Below are 16,201 nucleotides of genomic sequence, written 5' to 3'. Positions count from 1 at the left end.
TCTTACAATCCAGGTGGGTCTGTGCTAGATGTCACTCCCACAGCAGCCTTCCCTTGACTGTCCCAGTTGGAGTAGGTCTCACTCCCTGAATTCCCTCTGGGTGTACTTCATTCAGTCCCTCTCCAATTCGTGATTAGCTTGTTCGTTTATTGTTTACTTGTTTGTTCTAAAACACATGTATTGTAAAAAAGAAAATGTAGAAACTACAGAGGAGCAGAGATATAAATACATAGGAAGGAAGGAATGAAGGGAAGAAGGAAGGATGGAAAAGAAAGACAGAGAGATTACCCAAATATTACAACTCAGAGAATGCACTATTGATACACAAATTAGATCCCTCCAACCCTCTAGCCATTGTCTAGTCCAAAAAACAGGAAAATATACCCATACATGCATAAAAGATACAGAAACAAATGCACAGAAAAACCACATATATGGACATAGACATAAATACATACATATTTTTACATGTGTCGTGTTGGACATACTGTTTTATAACTTTTTAAAAACAGAACAACGTCTTGTGAGCACCTTTCCGGGATGTCCTCCTGTAGCCCTTTTACTGGCTGTTGGGTCGATCAACAGACAGCATGTGATAAGGACAGTGCCCCTTCCTAGGACATTTGGGCTCTTGTCATTTTTCCCCACAAATGTAAGCAGAGCTGGTAGCTGCATTCCTGCCCATCCTTGAATATTTCCTAGAAATAGAATTGCTGAACCAATAGTATACTTTTTAAAAAAATGTAAGTAAATACAGTCAATAATATTACAGTAACTATGGATGGTGCCAGGTGGGTACCAGATTTATCGGGGGATCACTTCATAAATTATATAAATATCTAACTACTGTACACCTGAAACGAATATAAAATAATATTGAATGTCAAAAAAAAAGAAATGAAAAAAAGAAAAAGAATCTAAGTAATACAGCAGAATAAAGGACTTCAAAGATACAAAACTGTCCCCAGAGAATGAGAGGAAAAAGTCCTGTTCCCCGCCCCATCCCCCCACCCCTTGAGAACAACCCCCCCTCCAGGTTCCTGCCCAGAAGTAATGACTGTCAGCCCTGGTTGGGTGTTAACCTTCCAGTTTGCTGGTTCTAAGCATTCGAATACATGCCCGTGAAAACCCATCTAGATTTTCCTGATGACCTGTTTCCCTCACACTGTTCTTCCTCCCGCTGGTTTTTCTCACCTAACACTATGTCTCAGAGAGGAGTTCTGGTTGGCACACACGGCCTTCTTACTATGTTTAAGAGTCACGTGGTAATCTACAATGTGGGTGTCAGGGTTATTCATTTTCAATGATGAAGTGATTCAAACGTACGGAAACTATGACACACTCTCACATACCCACCACCCACATTTAAGAAATATTACCATTCTGTCATAGTTGCCTCTGATTTTTTAAAAATGAAACATCATAGAAATAAATAGCTCAGGCCCCCCTGGACCCCCTCTCCTAACCTGCCCATCCCACACCCCTGAGGGCATCACACTGATGACGTCATTGTGTGTCCTTCTTGCCTGTGTTTTTGTACTTTTACTCCATATCTATGTCTGTCAATAATTCTTACACAGTATGTTTTATAGGACTTTAAATTTTACATAAACGGCACCCTACCATATGTATCCATCTGCAATGTGCTTTTTATAACTCAGAATTATTTTTTTAGCTAAATAAATGATTTGCTTTTATAACATGGTGCCAAATTGTTCTTCAGACACATGTGAACCTATATAAACGAATATAAACGAATTCTCCAGCAGCATACGAAACTCTCACCCAAAACTGGATAATCTGGATTCAAAAAACACCCACAACACAAAAGAGTTTACCTCTTTCTTTAAAATGCTTGTTAATTTGATAGATTAAAAACAAACAAACAGAACCTGTTGTTCTTTTAGTAGAATTTCAGTGCTTCCTGGCAAGATGGAGGCAGAGCCGGTGGAAAGGTTGGGAGCGTGCTGCCAGACCATGGATGCTCGGGTTCAATTCCGGCCTGGCACTTACCCCCAAGGGGCCTGGGGCAAGTCAGTGCACCCCTCTGTGCCTCAGTGTCCTCTCCTGTAAAACGAACACTATTGCACCGACCAACACAGGGTCGGCGGGAAGAACACTTAGACACCAGCACCCAGGAGGCATTTGATGGCTGCTGTTGGCTTCTGGCTGTAGCTTTCTCCTCTGTGAACGCACGGTTGGTCTCTTCAGCCTATCTTTTCCTGGAATGGACACACTGACTTCTAATTCCTGAAGGATGCCGGTCTCACTCTGTTGCCTCCACCTCCAGGGGGAGTTTTTCAGTCTGGCCCACCGCAGCCCCCCTCCCTTTGCCCCGCCGGCACTGGCCGTTCCCAGCGACCACGACCGCATGATATACCTGGTCATCTCTGACTACTTCTTCAACACGGCCGGGCTCGTGTACCAACAGGCTGGAGTCCTGAACCTGACCGTCAAGGATGACATGGTAAGGCCGGGCTGGGGGGTGGATGTGGGAAGAGGACTCAGAGTGCAAGGGATGGTCTGGATTTGAGTCTTTGTTCACACTAGGGGAGATCAAGTTCTAGACGCTAGAGTCAGCCCGACCTGAGTTCGAACATCAGCCCCCTCTTTTCCAGCGAGGTCACCTTTCAGGCAATTATTCAACCTCTCCGAACCTCAGTTTCCTCATCTGTAAAACACAAAGAACAGTATCTTACTCCAAAGGAGGGTAGAGAGGATTAAATGAGATATAAATGCATGAAAAGCACTCAGCACAGGCTTAGCAGGTAGGAAGCACTCGATGAGTACTACAAGTGACAGGCAGCATTGACAAGGTACTTGCCACATACCAGGCTCTGTAATCCAGTCTTAGCCTCATATCATCATCATCATCACCACCCTCATTGTCTCAGTCTATATATTCGTGGCTGAGTCCTGCTCTGGGCCTCAGTTTACCCATCTGTAAAATGAGAAGATGACCAACCTCTCCAGAGTCTAGGTATGACCTGATCCCAACCCAGTCACCAACCGTGTGGGTTTCCTCTTATGCTGCTCCTGAAAGAGATGCCAGATTCTACCTCTCTGTAGGGGCACCTCAGGGATACTGAGCCCTCACCTGTTCCCTGCAGAAATAAACAAAGACCACCCGCATGAGAACTCTTCAGAGCAAGGGGGTCAGCTGCCATCACGTGACGTTTGGCAGAGACGCAAAGACAGGCAAAGGGGTGGGAAAACTTTGTAGTGAGAAAAAGAGAGGGCTTCAGGAATGTGCTTAGGGACGTTACAGACTGGGGGGAAGCTGGATGTGGGTTAATAGAAGCTGGGCATCCTATGTGATTGGTTTGGGAGCATATTTGACTTGTTCAAGGGCAAAAAGAATTGGGGAGCTGGCAGTCACTGACCAGTCCTGACCATTCTGGGTTGATCGCTGCAGAAACTGTGGGTCAGCGTTCCACTGTCATACGTGGTCTGACCATTGTGTGTTTGTATATTCAGTCTCTCACCCATCATATGGAATTTGCCCACCCCAATCTATAACATGATCCCCCAGAATCCTTTTCTCTTCCTCCCTTGCCACAGATTCCAAAGGAATCCAAATTCCGATTGACGACGGAATCCTTTGGCATCCTCATACCCCAGGTAAGAAAAGGCCTCCTGTTTCCTTTTCGTCAGCTCATGAAGTAATCTAGGGGTGCTGGGAGGGTGGGGCTCTGTTGAGTGACCTTATGGGAGCCCCCATTCCAGATCCAGAGGCAATCCAGCCTAAGAGAGTGGCAGTAGCTTTGTGCAGCCCGTCCCCTAAACAGAGAAAGGCTCCCAGTAGCAAGGTGCCCAGGTGTGAGGGTGGCTGCTGGGGCTCATCCACTCAACAAGCATGTGCCAGGGGCCCTGTGCTGATCATCCACCAAAACAGGCCATTATCCCTGCCCTCCCGGAGTTCCAGTCCAGTGGAGAGAGAAAATTATTATCCAGGCACCCAAAACAATACAAAAGGAAATGCAGACTGTGATAAGTGAATCCAATAGGTTGATGTGGTCCCTTTAGACAAGGTGGCCAAGGAAAGCCTTTGTTTCAACCTGTTCAGGCTGCCATAACCAAATGCCACAGACGGGGTGGCTTAAACAACAGAAAGTATTTCTCAGTTCTAGAGGCTGAAAAGTCCCAGATCAAGGTGGCAGCCAATTTGTGTTTCTGGTGAGGGCTATCTTCCTGGCTGGTAGATGGCCGCCTTCTGGCTGTGTCCTCAGATGGCCTTTCCTGGGAGTACATATGGAGAGAGTGACCTCTTTGGTGTCTCTGCTTATAAGGACACTAATCCCTATTGAATCAGGGCCCTACCCTTATGACTTCATCTTCCTCAGGGCCCCATTTCTGAATACAGCCACACTGGGGGATAGGGCTTCAAGATATGAATTTGGGGGGGACACAAACATTCAGTGCTGAACGACCTCTCCAGTTATGACACTTCCAGAAACTTTTACACAGGAGGTACTGGTGTGGAGAAGGTGTCACTGAGAAGGGGGCCAGGGGAACTGTCTTGAAGCTTAATTTGCATAACAATCACATTAGTTTTACTCAGACTGTGAGTTTACCTGGGGGAGAATGGAGGCCAGCAAAGATGGGGTGCCACCAAAGCCCTCCTCATTGTCCTTGAAAAGCCACCACTGCTTTCTGAGGAAGTAACATTCGCACTAAGACCCAAGAGAAGGGAAAGAGCCAAGCTAGGGAAGAGTGGAGGGACCAGCATTCAGGGAGTGGAAACAGAGAGTGCAGAGTCTTAGGAGGACAGCAGGCCATATTTAAAGAACAGGGGTCCCATGTGGCTGGCATCAGAGGCGTGTGGAGTGAGGCTGGCAGGGCGCCATCTGCCAGATCATGCAGTGTCGTGCAGGGCGGCCTGCGGGGTCTCTGCTCCCGCTCCCCACATAAGAACGCAGGATGTGGTGAGGCCAAAAAGGAACACCCACAGAGCCATAGGTAGGGGAGTCATACCACCATGGTCTCACTGGAGGCTGGGTTCACACGACGTGCGACCTGCTGTCTGCTTTGCTGCTAACCGACCAACTTTCCTCCACTCTCCTCCACTCTAGTCTTGCTGGCGGCTGGGTTGGAGACACAGGAAGCAGGAGCCACATTGTCTGCAACCTGCACTGCTCCGCTTGCAGGCTCAGCCACCATCTTCTTGCTCGCCCCCATTTTTTCTGCTAGTGTAGCCATGGCAGTTATATTAGTGCCCAGTGGCTCACTGGTCACAGCTGACGGCCAACTAGCCACAGCTGATGGCCATCCAGTCACAGGTGATGGCCATTTACTACCTGAGCCAGCACCTTTCCACGTGAGGCCGAGAGCCTGGAAACTGCACTCCTGGCTCTATCCCCACATGCAGTCTGTAGATTTAGTCAAAAAACGATGGGAAGACAATGGAGGTGTTCATGTGGGGCCAGGACAAGACAGGATTTAAAAACAATTCAATAAAATCATCCCTTTTGTTGGTTGTGCAGGTGGCCAAGATGTTCCCTAACATGACGGTGCAGCTGCTCATCTGGGTGTCCTCCCTGCCACACCTCACCGTGTCGCCCGCTGGCCTTGCCCTCACCCCTGCTCTGGAGGCCCAGGCCTTTGCTGTCCTCCCGAACTCCTCCTTGGCCCCTCTCTTCCTGCTTGGCCTGGTAAGCTGTTCCCGGGTGTGGGCAGATGGGGAGCTCTGGACAGGGCCGTGAGTACTGCCTTGGAGTCAGGCGACCAGTGTGACTCCTGCCCAGATTCAAACCCGGACTATGTGGCTGGCTCTCGGGCCTGAGACATACTAACTGCTTCGGGCTCCTACAGGAATTCACCCGTTCGATTATTCATTCCAACATTGGCTTTAAATATGGGTGCTGTTTCTGATTCATCCACTCATATCTTTGGTCATTCAATTATGCATTTGTGTGTTGTTCATTTATTCATTCAATTATTAATTTATTCAATGACTCATTGCATGGCTAACTTGAACTATGCTGGATCTTTCCTGGTTCATAGATGCACTATTATTCATTTATTCATTCACTTCTACCTCTGTTCAATTGAGCATTCATTTGCATATGATTGTTCATTCATTCATTTTTTCATCCACACGTAGCTATGTTTAGTCCTTCATTTGTGTTTTTAATCCTTCACTTATTCAAGTTTTTATTCCATTGTTGATTTCTGCATTCATTCAACGGATCACTCTGTCACTCCACGAACATTTGGTGGCACCCAGTCCAGCCACTGGGAGTGAGGGACAGACTCTCTCCCCACCAGGAAGCACTCACAAGCCTCAGGCAGATCTGCCCAGTCTTGAGCTGAGACCCCTTTTCTCTGCTTTGCAGATTAAATAGGTTCTCAGGGGGTCACCCAAGGTCACACCGACAGCAGGCAGGAAAGCTGAGCTGGAAACCCCGGTTTTCTGACTCAATAAATATTTGTTGACTGCGTGGCTGTGAGACTAGGGCTGGTCTGGATTCCAGCCCTGCAGTCTAGCTCACATAGCTCAGGAGTAGCCTGGGAACTTGAAACGGTCTTGGAAGCCGGGAGAAGATAGTATTTGGTCAATAGTCCAGGACTCATCCACAAGCACGGAGCAACAAGGAAGAGTCCCTTCCTCCTGGGTTTCTGTGGGTGTGACCTGGGAGTGTGGGCTCCTCTGACGGCCTCTCTGAAGCTGACCCTCCCAGTCTGGAAAGCCTTTCACAGCCCCCAGCCCCTGGGTCAGGACTTTACCTCTTAGGCTGTTGCTTTGCAGACTACGAACCTTTCTGTGGAGGTCGGCATCAAGTCCGACAGGCTTGTCGGAGAGCTCAGCGTGGACAAGTAAGTGGGCCCTTGGGGACGGGAGGAAGGGACTACCCATTCATTCTTAGTGTTGGTGGAACTTACAATGTGCCAAGCACTGTGTCATTACTTTCCTGTTCCCCCATCACATGTAAGCTTCAAACAGTGTGCAGAGGGCACAATATCCCCATTTTGAAGACAGTAAAACTAATGCTCAGAGATGGTGACTTGCCCAAGGCCACACATCATAGGGTGACCAACCATCTCAGTTTACCCAGAGTGTCCCAGTTTTGCCCTGAAAGTCCTGCATCCCAGGAAACCCCTCCCTCCTGGGCCCACTTGTGGCTGGACAGTGCCCACTGATGATTTCATTCCACACTGGACCACAGCAGTCCCCAGCCACCCCACGTCCCCGATCTTCCTTGGCACTTGGAAAACCCACTTCAATTTCTTCACCCCCATCCTTGGGACTTTGTCAGCCCTCTCCTTCTGGGAGACTCTGGGATCCATGTGCCTGGATTTGAATCCCAGCGGAGAAGGTTGTGGTTAGCAGTTGGGCTCTGACATTGAGGCTGCCTGCGTTTGAAGCACAGCTCACCTTGGCAAGCACCAAACCCTCCAAACTTCAGGGTCCCTGGCTCTAAAATAAGCCCCCAAATTGTTCTTTGCCAAGAGCATCATCGTAAGGATGAAATGAAGTATTAATATGTGTCGAAGTGTTTGGAACCCTTCAAGGGATAAAATAAGTGTTCAGTAAGCAAGAGGGAAAGAGAAAGAGAGAGACACAGAAAACAAGAAAAGCAGAAATGGGCGGGGAGAGACAGAGAGACACTCAGATTGAAAGACACGCACACACACAAAGGAAAAGCAGGCAGGGGAGAGACAGAGAAAGAGTGAGAGTAAGAGACAGACAGATGGAGAGACGCATTAAGAGGGAGCCTGTCAGAGAAAGACAGACACAAAAGGAAGGAAGAGGGAGAGACAGAGAGAAGGTGATACACAAAGGAGAGAGAGGGAGACGCTTGGAGAGAGTAGCTGTGATAACTTCAACATTTAGACCTGGCATCTACCTCTTAATCACGTTCACACTGTTTAAATTGAGCCTTGACCCACATTCCTGCCCATACCCACCTTCTCCCTGGCACAGAGCTGTCCTTCTTAATCTTGAGATTGGCTCCTGAGGTTTACATGCTGCTCGTTTCCTGTGGCATCATTTTGACAAGTGTTACTGCTTTGGAAACATGTGGATTTAATTTTGCTTGAAACACCCGTGGGCCTCTCAAGCAGAGGAGCTGGAGAGGATACAGCTGGGTTATAGCTGAACACAGACTTTCTGAAGTATGCAGGGGTGGGGGGTTGAGAATCCATAGGGCAGGAGTCCTGGGGCTCCCAAGTGGCGAACAAGAGCAAGTTTTGTGAGTTTGCAAGCTTTGTAGGGTATTGGAGACAAGAGCTTTGGCATTAAGGAGATCTGTTTGAAATGTTACTTTGCTAATTGTTATCTGTGTGACCTTGGACAGGTTGCTTGACCTCTCTGAGTGTCAGTTTTCTCCTCTGTAACATGGGCGTGGGATGGCCCTTGCCTTTTGAGGTGTTAAAGGAATTCATTGGGATAAAGCACCCAACAAGGTGAATGATACGGATTCAATAAACAACCATTTATTTCCCTCTTTCTCTGAGATCACTGCTAAAATGCCATAAAGGCTATAAAGAAGGGGTGATTTATTGACTCAGGTAATTGAAAAATCAGAGGGTTTCACGCAAGGGTGGATTCAGGTGATTAAATGATATCTTTGGAACTCTGACTCTCTCCATCTCTTGGCTCAGCTATCCCCTATGTTGGCTTCATTTCTTCGTAGCCTGTCACCAAGTGGTGGCAAAAAGGATCACCAGCAGCTCCCTAATTTTCCTGGAGAAAAGATAACGTCTCATTCCCAGTCCTTCTGGCAGAAGTCCTGGGGCCGACTCTCATTGGGCCAGCAAGGGTCACAGGTCCATCCATCCCTGAAGCAATCACTGTGGCAAGGGAGGTGGACTCTGCCCTTTGGCCAGCCCATGCCAGAGCTCAGCACTAACAATGCAGAGAATGGGTGACTTCCCCAAAGGAAAACTCAGGGGGCTATAACTACAGGAAGGGGGATGGGTACTGGGTGGAAAAACCAGGCAACATCCAGCAGAGTGGGCCCCTTCTGGTCGGTAACTAAACTCTAGTATGAGCGAGGCAAATGGTGGTCTCAGCTTCCTCAACCCCTTCTTACAGGCTGTTCCTGAAACTGAAGCACTCAGACATCGGCAACTTCTCGGTGAGTCTGAGGCCCTTCGTGCCTCCTTCCTTCCCCTGACCTTGAGATGACTGTTCTTGGCATTATTTCAGGAGGCCACTGGTTCATTTGCATATAATTTGCATGTGAAATAATGATGGCAGGGGATCTGTGGGCAGACTGGAACTGGACTTGCTGCTCCGGCTTACTCACTGTAGGCCTTGGGCAAGTCACTTCCCTTTTCAGAACTTCCCCCCAAATCAGGGACAATCCTTTCCACTTGAGTTAGTGTGGTGTGGTTTAAATGGGATTAAATGTGCGCAATCTGGTGTGGATAATCTGCTCACCAAATGTTTGTTGAATGAACAAGTAAATTACTTTATTGAGCACCCAGTAGGGGGTAGACACTGTTCCAGGTGTAGGGATATGCTCATGAAGAAGACAGGCAAACCACGCCTTCTGGAGCCTTCCATCATAGCAGAGAAACAGACGATGAGAAATGAAGATTATTTCAGTCGAGATCAACACAATGAAAACCAAAACGGGGGTGGGGGAGACAGTGATGAGAAGGTTGAGGGTTACATGGTGTGATCAGGGAAAGCCTCTCTGAAGAGGTGACATTTGGCTGAGGGAACCAGCAAGGGGAATAGCAGGAGCAAACGCCCTGGGGATGGCCGTCTGGGCTAGACTAGATTGTGTTCCCAGGGCAGTGAAAAGCAGTGAACTGTTTCATGCAGGGAGTGACAAGATCTGATTTACACCTTTATGAAAGATTTCCCTGGCTGGGGTTAGGAGAACGGATTGTGGGGAACCAGAGTTAGACCACATGAATCAGTGGGGAGGTGGGTGCATTTTCCTCTGTGGGAGAGGACGGGGGCTGGGATTAGGACAGGAAGAAGGAGAAGGATGGTGGATTGGGCACATACAGTATGTTGGACGTAGCATTAGACAGAACTTGGTGAGAGACCTGGTGTGTGTGGTGAGGGAAAGGGCGATGAAGAATCAGTTTTGTCTTGAGCAATGGCATGAATAGCAGGGTCCCTTACTGAGATGGAGAAGGGCAGGTGGGAGGGAGAGAAGCAAGTATCTTGCCAGCCCAGGTAGCTGACTGCACTACCGGAATCACGGCCCATCGTTAAGTAGACTCACCCCTGCCTCCCTTACCCAAGGAGGGCACTGGTGGCGGGTTGCCCACTAAATAGCAGCTCAGAAGCTCTTCAACAGTTGACCTGAGTGAGCATTGCCCCGTGACTTTCATGAGGAGTCGCTGCGTGCTGCTTCTGTCTACAGTTTTACTACATGTGGCCTGAACCTTCCAGGGGTTCTTGCTGAACCCCTGGAGGACATTTCCTTGGATCTCTGAAATGTCCCCCAGGATCCCCACCTGGGGGGATCCACCCCCAAATCCACCGAACCCCAAAGTCAGACCATCCCGATGTCCCCTCCAAATCTGATGGAAACCCAGCCAGCCATTTCCATTTAATGAGATTACAACACACACAAGGACCCAAAGCAATCTCACCGTATTTTCATGGATTTACGGTTGCCAAGGCTCTCTTGGTAGCTTGACTCATTGGGTAACTAACTTCTACTTCTGCAGAAAGTAAAAACTTTAAGTTTCTAGAAAGGCACCACATTTGATGAGCCCAGAGAATTACAGCCTAGGGAAGGAAACGATTGTTCCAGAAACAAACATGTACATATTTCCAGGTTGTAAATGTCACCACAGCAGTCAATCCTCTTGAGGGTGTTACATTATTGTTGAACTTTTTTATTATTGCAAAAGCAAAACATATACATTGTGGAACAATCAGAAGCTACAGATTTGCAAAACAGAGAAAATAAAAACCATTTCCTATTTTCACCACTTAGTTAATAATTCGGAGGATATCCTTCCTGACCTTTTGCTATGCATATTTAATGACAAAATGGAATCCTGTGGTTTCTACAGCCTGCTTTTCCATACTCTAAAATATGTCATGAATATCTCAGTGATGATAAGTATATTTCTACGGTGTCATTCATAACCGCCGCATAGTATTTCCTAGTATCAAAATGCCACCCTGTCCCGCAGATGACTCCCCAAGTGTTGGACATGTAGGTTGCTTTTAATTTATTGTTTTGGTTATATTTATCACTCCGGTGAGCATCTAAGTTTCTGCCCACACCCTTCATCATTTCCTTAAGATAAATGCCTTAGAGGAGGGTTTACAGCCCACCAGGCACACACATTTTTAAGGCTTTTGATGAACATTGCTGAATAGCCCTCGGAGAAGTTGAACTTACAGCCCACCAGGCACACACATTTTTAAGGCTTTTGATGAACATTGCTGAATAGCCCTCGGAGAAGTTGAACCAATTTGCCCTCTAGGCCACAGTGTCTGAGATAATGAGATTACACAAAGGCTTTTCAATTTAAATACTCTCTGCTGACCTTCTTTACCTCTGTCTTGCTCCTTATAGTCTAGAACTTGCTTTGTATCTGGAATCTTTAGGGCAAAAGACATCATTTCTGTGAACTTGATCAGGCTGCAAGGTTTTCATGTCATCGCTTGGGTCCATCTCTCAGCGGTTTTCCAGCTGGGAGGTTGCCCCACATGGGAGGGAGGGTGAAGGAAGACTACGGATGCCTCAGTGCCCTGACGTGCGTCCCGTCCTCCTGATTTCCAGGTTGAATCGCTGCAGTCCATCATGAATTATGTGGTGCCCTCTGCTGTGCTTCCCAAGGTTAACGGTAAGGAGCTTTGGAGAAACGATTGATTTTTAGTCCTACGGGAAGTCGGGGGGGGGGGGGGGGGGGAGTTAATTCCTAGAGCCCGCTAATACCTGGCCCCAGTTGTGGGGGCTGAGGGATACTCACCTCAAATGAACCTCAAATGGCCTCTGACCCAGAAAAGGAATGGAGAAAAGGGAACTCACATGCGTGGAGTTCCTACCAATGCTTATGGCCATCCAATCCTTATGACAGCCCCATGAGATGGGGGATTATTAATATCTTCAATTTTCATGGGAGATCAGAGAAGTTACGACTTATTCCAGGTCACAGAACAGGTGAGAGATGGAGCTTGGGTTTGATCCCACTTCCGAAGCCAGAGCCCTCGGTCTGTTTTCAACTCTGGGAGGAGGGCCAGGGTAGCAGGCGCTTGGCTAAGGGCTTATGCTCGCCACACTGGAAAGGCTCCAGGCAGCCTGCCCCTAACCTTGCAGAATCAGGGGCAATGGTACACATAGAGACCCACATAATGTGTAACTAAAATATTTAGACATGGTAAATGAAGACAACAAATTATTATATAGATTATGACATCCTCCCACCTTAACACACGTAGGTTCATAATGACCCAGGAGACCAGGGTTGAATTTAGAATTCTCTGGAGTTCCAGTTCCGAATGTGGTGATATGGGAAGAGCTGGGCCCTGGTCACTGCCCATCTCTGGTTTCCTCCCAACATTGAGGTGCTTCAAGTGCACACGAGTAGATACCCCCAATCACAAGTCCATGGGCTGTCCATACCTCTGTGAGCAGCTGCCCGAGTCACTAAGGCCTGGTGTCTACCAGCAGTGCCATCCATCACCCTCAGGAGGGCAGTCCCGGGCAAGACTCCTACACAGGTCCTGGATGTGAGTTGGGGTGATGGGGCAGAAAAGCGAGGGTCCCGGGTCTCTGGACCCTGCTGGAGAACAGGGTGGGAGACTCCAGGGGAGGCTTCTTTGCAGGCCTGCGTGTCCATCCAGAGCTGGGCACACAGGTTCAGGCTCTCTTGGGCTCCCTCTACCTTCTCCCCCCCTGATCCTTACCTCGTCCTCCGTTGCAGAGAGGCTGCAGAAAGGCTTCCCCCTCCCGCTGCCTACCCACATCCAGCTCCTCAACCTGCTGCTTCAGTCTCACCAAGTAAGTAGCAAAGGTCCCTTTTCACCAAATCTGCCACCACAACAGCAACCTGGTGCTGAAAGCTTTCTCTATGCCAGCCTCGTGTCAAGTGCTTTCTACCCTTGCAACAACCGTGAAAGGTGGGGACTCTCAGTAAACAGAGAAGGAAGACTAAGACTTAGAAATACCACCCAGCTGTTAAAGCCCAGATCCAAAGCCAGGTTCCTGCTTTGAACCGTAGGTTGCGTCATTCCCACACGACACTTGGTAAAAACGGAGCTCGCTTGGCGGCCAGAGCCGCTTTTGCAAGGTGCCTGCGTTTAAATATTGGCATGTGTGTTGCATGCCTTCCTTTGCATCCAATGTTCTTCGAGGCCCGTGGCGTATAAAGCGTGGTCAGCATCTGGCCGATTTAGATACAGAATGGATGGCCTCCTCTTGCCTTCCCCACAGCCCGACCTCCAAAAGCATCAGACACTATTTACCCCGTCCTTGGGAGATTTCTTCTCTTAGCTTCTAAGAAACCTCACCCTGTTTTCCAGCCACTCTCTCTCCAGATTTTTGCAATCTCTCCTTTGCTGCTTCCTGCTTCCCCTTTCTTCCCCAGGGAATTCCCCCAGAGTTTCTGCCCAGGCCTCTGCCCTTCCCCCACTACAGGCTTTCCTTGGGTACTTCCATCAACTCAGTCTATTTTTTAAAATATCTTATTGGGGAATATTGGGGAACAGTGTGTTTCTCCAGGGCCCATCAGCTCTAAGTTGTTGTCCTTCAATCTAGTTGTGGAGGGTGCAGCTCAGCTCCAAGTCCAGTTGCCGTTTTCAATTTTCAGTTGCAGGGGGCGCAGCCCACCATCCCAAGCGGGAATTGAACCGGCAACCTTGTTGAGAGCTCACATTCTAACCCACTGAGCCATCCGGCCGCCCCTCCTGAGGCTCAGCGGCAGCTCGTTGTCTTCAATCTAGTTGTGGAGGGCGCAGCTCACTGGCCCATGTGGGAATTGAACAGGCAACCCTGTTGTTCACAGCTCACACTCTAACCAACTGAGACATCCGGCCACCCCCACCAACTCAATCTTAACAGCCACCTTTGTGCCACCCAGTGCCTCAGCTGCGTTTCTAGTTTCTTCTGCACGCCAGACTTGTGCATCTGCAAGCTTCCTCAGTGCCTCCACCCTGAGGCCCCTGAAACCCAGCATGTCCCAACGAAGCTGATCGCTCTGCGACAAAACCTTCACCTCCTGTTGCATTCCTTACCTTGGTCAGTGGCTTTCCTGATAGGCTCATGGCCTTGATGGGAAACCACCATCACCCCAATTCTTCACTCTCCCTTACTCCCAACGTCCGTTCAATCCCCCGTTCTCTAGACCAGGGAACTAACGGGGCTAAGAGACTAGAAAATTAGTTGAAAGAGCAGAGGAAACACGACCCCTATGTTCCCCGCATTTTACCAAGTTCATCCTTAAAAAAAAAAAAAAAAAAAAGGCCCGTGGCACAATTTAATTTTTCCATTCCTGAAAATTCTAAGTGAAGGGTACGAAGAAGCCAACAGAGGTGGTTTTGCAGCCTTGACTGGAGCGAGGACTCCCTTGAGCTGCCATGAGGCCGGGATGATAAATGAAGGCCTCCAGAGCCGCCCCGGGGTTTCCACGTCTGAGAAGGAAACAGCTGCCAGGGAAACTGCCGACAGATTCACAGGTGTTGGCAGCCACTGATGCGCAGACCCCAGAGGCGAGACCTGGCGTGCCCCCCGATTCACTCCTGCCTTTCTGTCAGCAGAGAGGCCCCACTCTGCTTTCTCCTTTCCAACAGGCAGACTCCCAAGTTTCCTTCGGAAAGCCCAGCAGCCTCACACTCACAAAGGATGCACTTCTAGCTGATGACAGCATTGCCCTCTCTCCCTAGGATTTCCTGCTGTTCGGAGCGGATGTTCACTACAGCTGAAGGCATCATGGTGCTGGGAACTGTCAGTCACACCCAGGCAAGAGGCTGTCAGCACCCATTCCTGACGGACCCGTGGGGCACAGGCCACCTTTCTTCAGGCATCCCTCTCTAGCTCTTGACCCAGAGATCCTTGCAAACTTCTCTGAACTCAGGTTCAGAAAGGATCTATAAACATGAGAAGACTTCCCTGTCCCTTAGAAATGTGTGCGGTGTATATTTTAGGGATTATGAGCTTCTTTCAAAGGCTAAGCCTGCACGGATATTTCCTCCAAAAATTGCATTTTAATTGTAACCACAATATTTCTCTGGGTGCTTCACACACACACACACACAAATAACCAAAAAACGCTGTTTTTTATTTTCCTGTGGAATTCTGTGTGATGGTATTGTTTCTTGTTTTATGTCCATTCATTCATACCCAGCATGGCCTGCAGGACCAGTGTATAACACAAATACAGATGCCTCTTTATTTCTCTAATTATTCTCCTCAGCCCTCTCACACCTTTGTTGGTAAAACATGCCATGGCTCCTTGTTGAGGACACCGCTCATTTCACACGGCCCAAGAGTACTGGGGTTTACTTAGTCCTGTTGTTCCTTCCACTGCCACAAGGTGTCACTGTTGAACGCTATCCTGCACTTCCTGTTTCCTCTGACCCACGCTTGGGCTCCATAGTGATGGTTCCCTCAATCTATGCTCCCCTCTCCTGTCCAGCCATTGGGCCCAACGCAGAACACTGGGCCAGGGGACAGAGGCCATTGGAGTTTTCAGTCAGTCACATCCTCAGCTGCAGTTAGCACTTCCCCATGACTCTCCAGGCTGGGGTAGAAGCCAGATAACCAGGCCAGATTGTCCTTGGGCCCTTGGAGAGTTTCGTCCAGGGCTTTGGGACATTTCCTGCCGTGGGATATGAGGTATGGCTATCTCAGGCCACGAGACGGGTCCTAATAGCATTTCACTTCCAATTGATTGTGCACTCCTGGAAGGCCCCTTTGAGCTGTTGACATTTGGTCTGAGACCAGAAGCATGAGGAAGAGTTTGAGGCTGGCAGCGGAGTGATTTAGTTTTAAAAATGCTTTGTTGTGACTTTTGAAAGCATCGGAGGGCCAAGAGTGGCAAAAAGTGGGCACAAATTAGGAATCTGTTATTGTCATTCTGACTTCATCCAGGTTGGGGATAGTAGCAACGGAGAGAAGCATTGGTGATGATAAAAAGCAGATACGTGCAAGGTATTTAAAATTTTTTGTTTTTAAAGAAAAATGGACATGTGTCTGCGAACACCATCAATTCTCTATTAAATGGAGGTAGAGGCTCTGGGGGCCACACGGGAGGGGAGGGACATTGATCAAGTGTA

The 16,201-nt window shown here is 48.5% G+C and overlaps 1 protein-coding gene across 1 annotated transcript in view; it reads left to right on the top strand.

The window, feature by feature from the left end:
* BPI (bactericidal permeability increasing protein) overlaps positions 1-15,288 on the top strand; it is a 30,023-nt gene extending 14,735 nt beyond the window's left edge. Inside the window, exons 8-15 of the mRNA XM_033095498.1 lie at positions 2,291-2,467; positions 3,562-3,621; positions 5,484-5,651; positions 6,749-6,816; positions 9,038-9,080; positions 11,709-11,772; positions 12,853-12,929; positions 14,810-15,288. Coding sequence (XP_032951389.1) covers positions 2,291-2,467; positions 3,562-3,621; positions 5,484-5,651; positions 6,749-6,816; positions 9,038-9,080; positions 11,709-11,772; positions 12,853-12,929; positions 14,810-14,848 — 696 coding nt within the window. The 3' untranslated portion in view covers positions 14,849-15,288. The remainder of the gene's footprint in view (positions 1-2,290; positions 2,468-3,561; positions 3,622-5,483; positions 5,652-6,748; positions 6,817-9,037; positions 9,081-11,708; positions 11,773-12,852; positions 12,930-14,809) is intronic.
* The last annotated feature ends 913 nt before the right edge of the window (positions 15,289-16,201 follow it).

This window comes from Rhinolophus ferrumequinum, chromosome 23 (genome assembly GCF_004115265.2).
Source record: "Rhinolophus ferrumequinum isolate MPI-CBG mRhiFer1 chromosome 23, mRhiFer1_v1.p, whole genome shotgun sequence".
NCBI lineage: Eukaryota > Metazoa > Chordata > Mammalia > Chiroptera > Rhinolophidae > Rhinolophus > Rhinolophus ferrumequinum.
The sequence above is the reverse complement of the archived record's forward strand: the minus strand, read 5'-3'. Positions and strand labels throughout refer to the sequence as shown.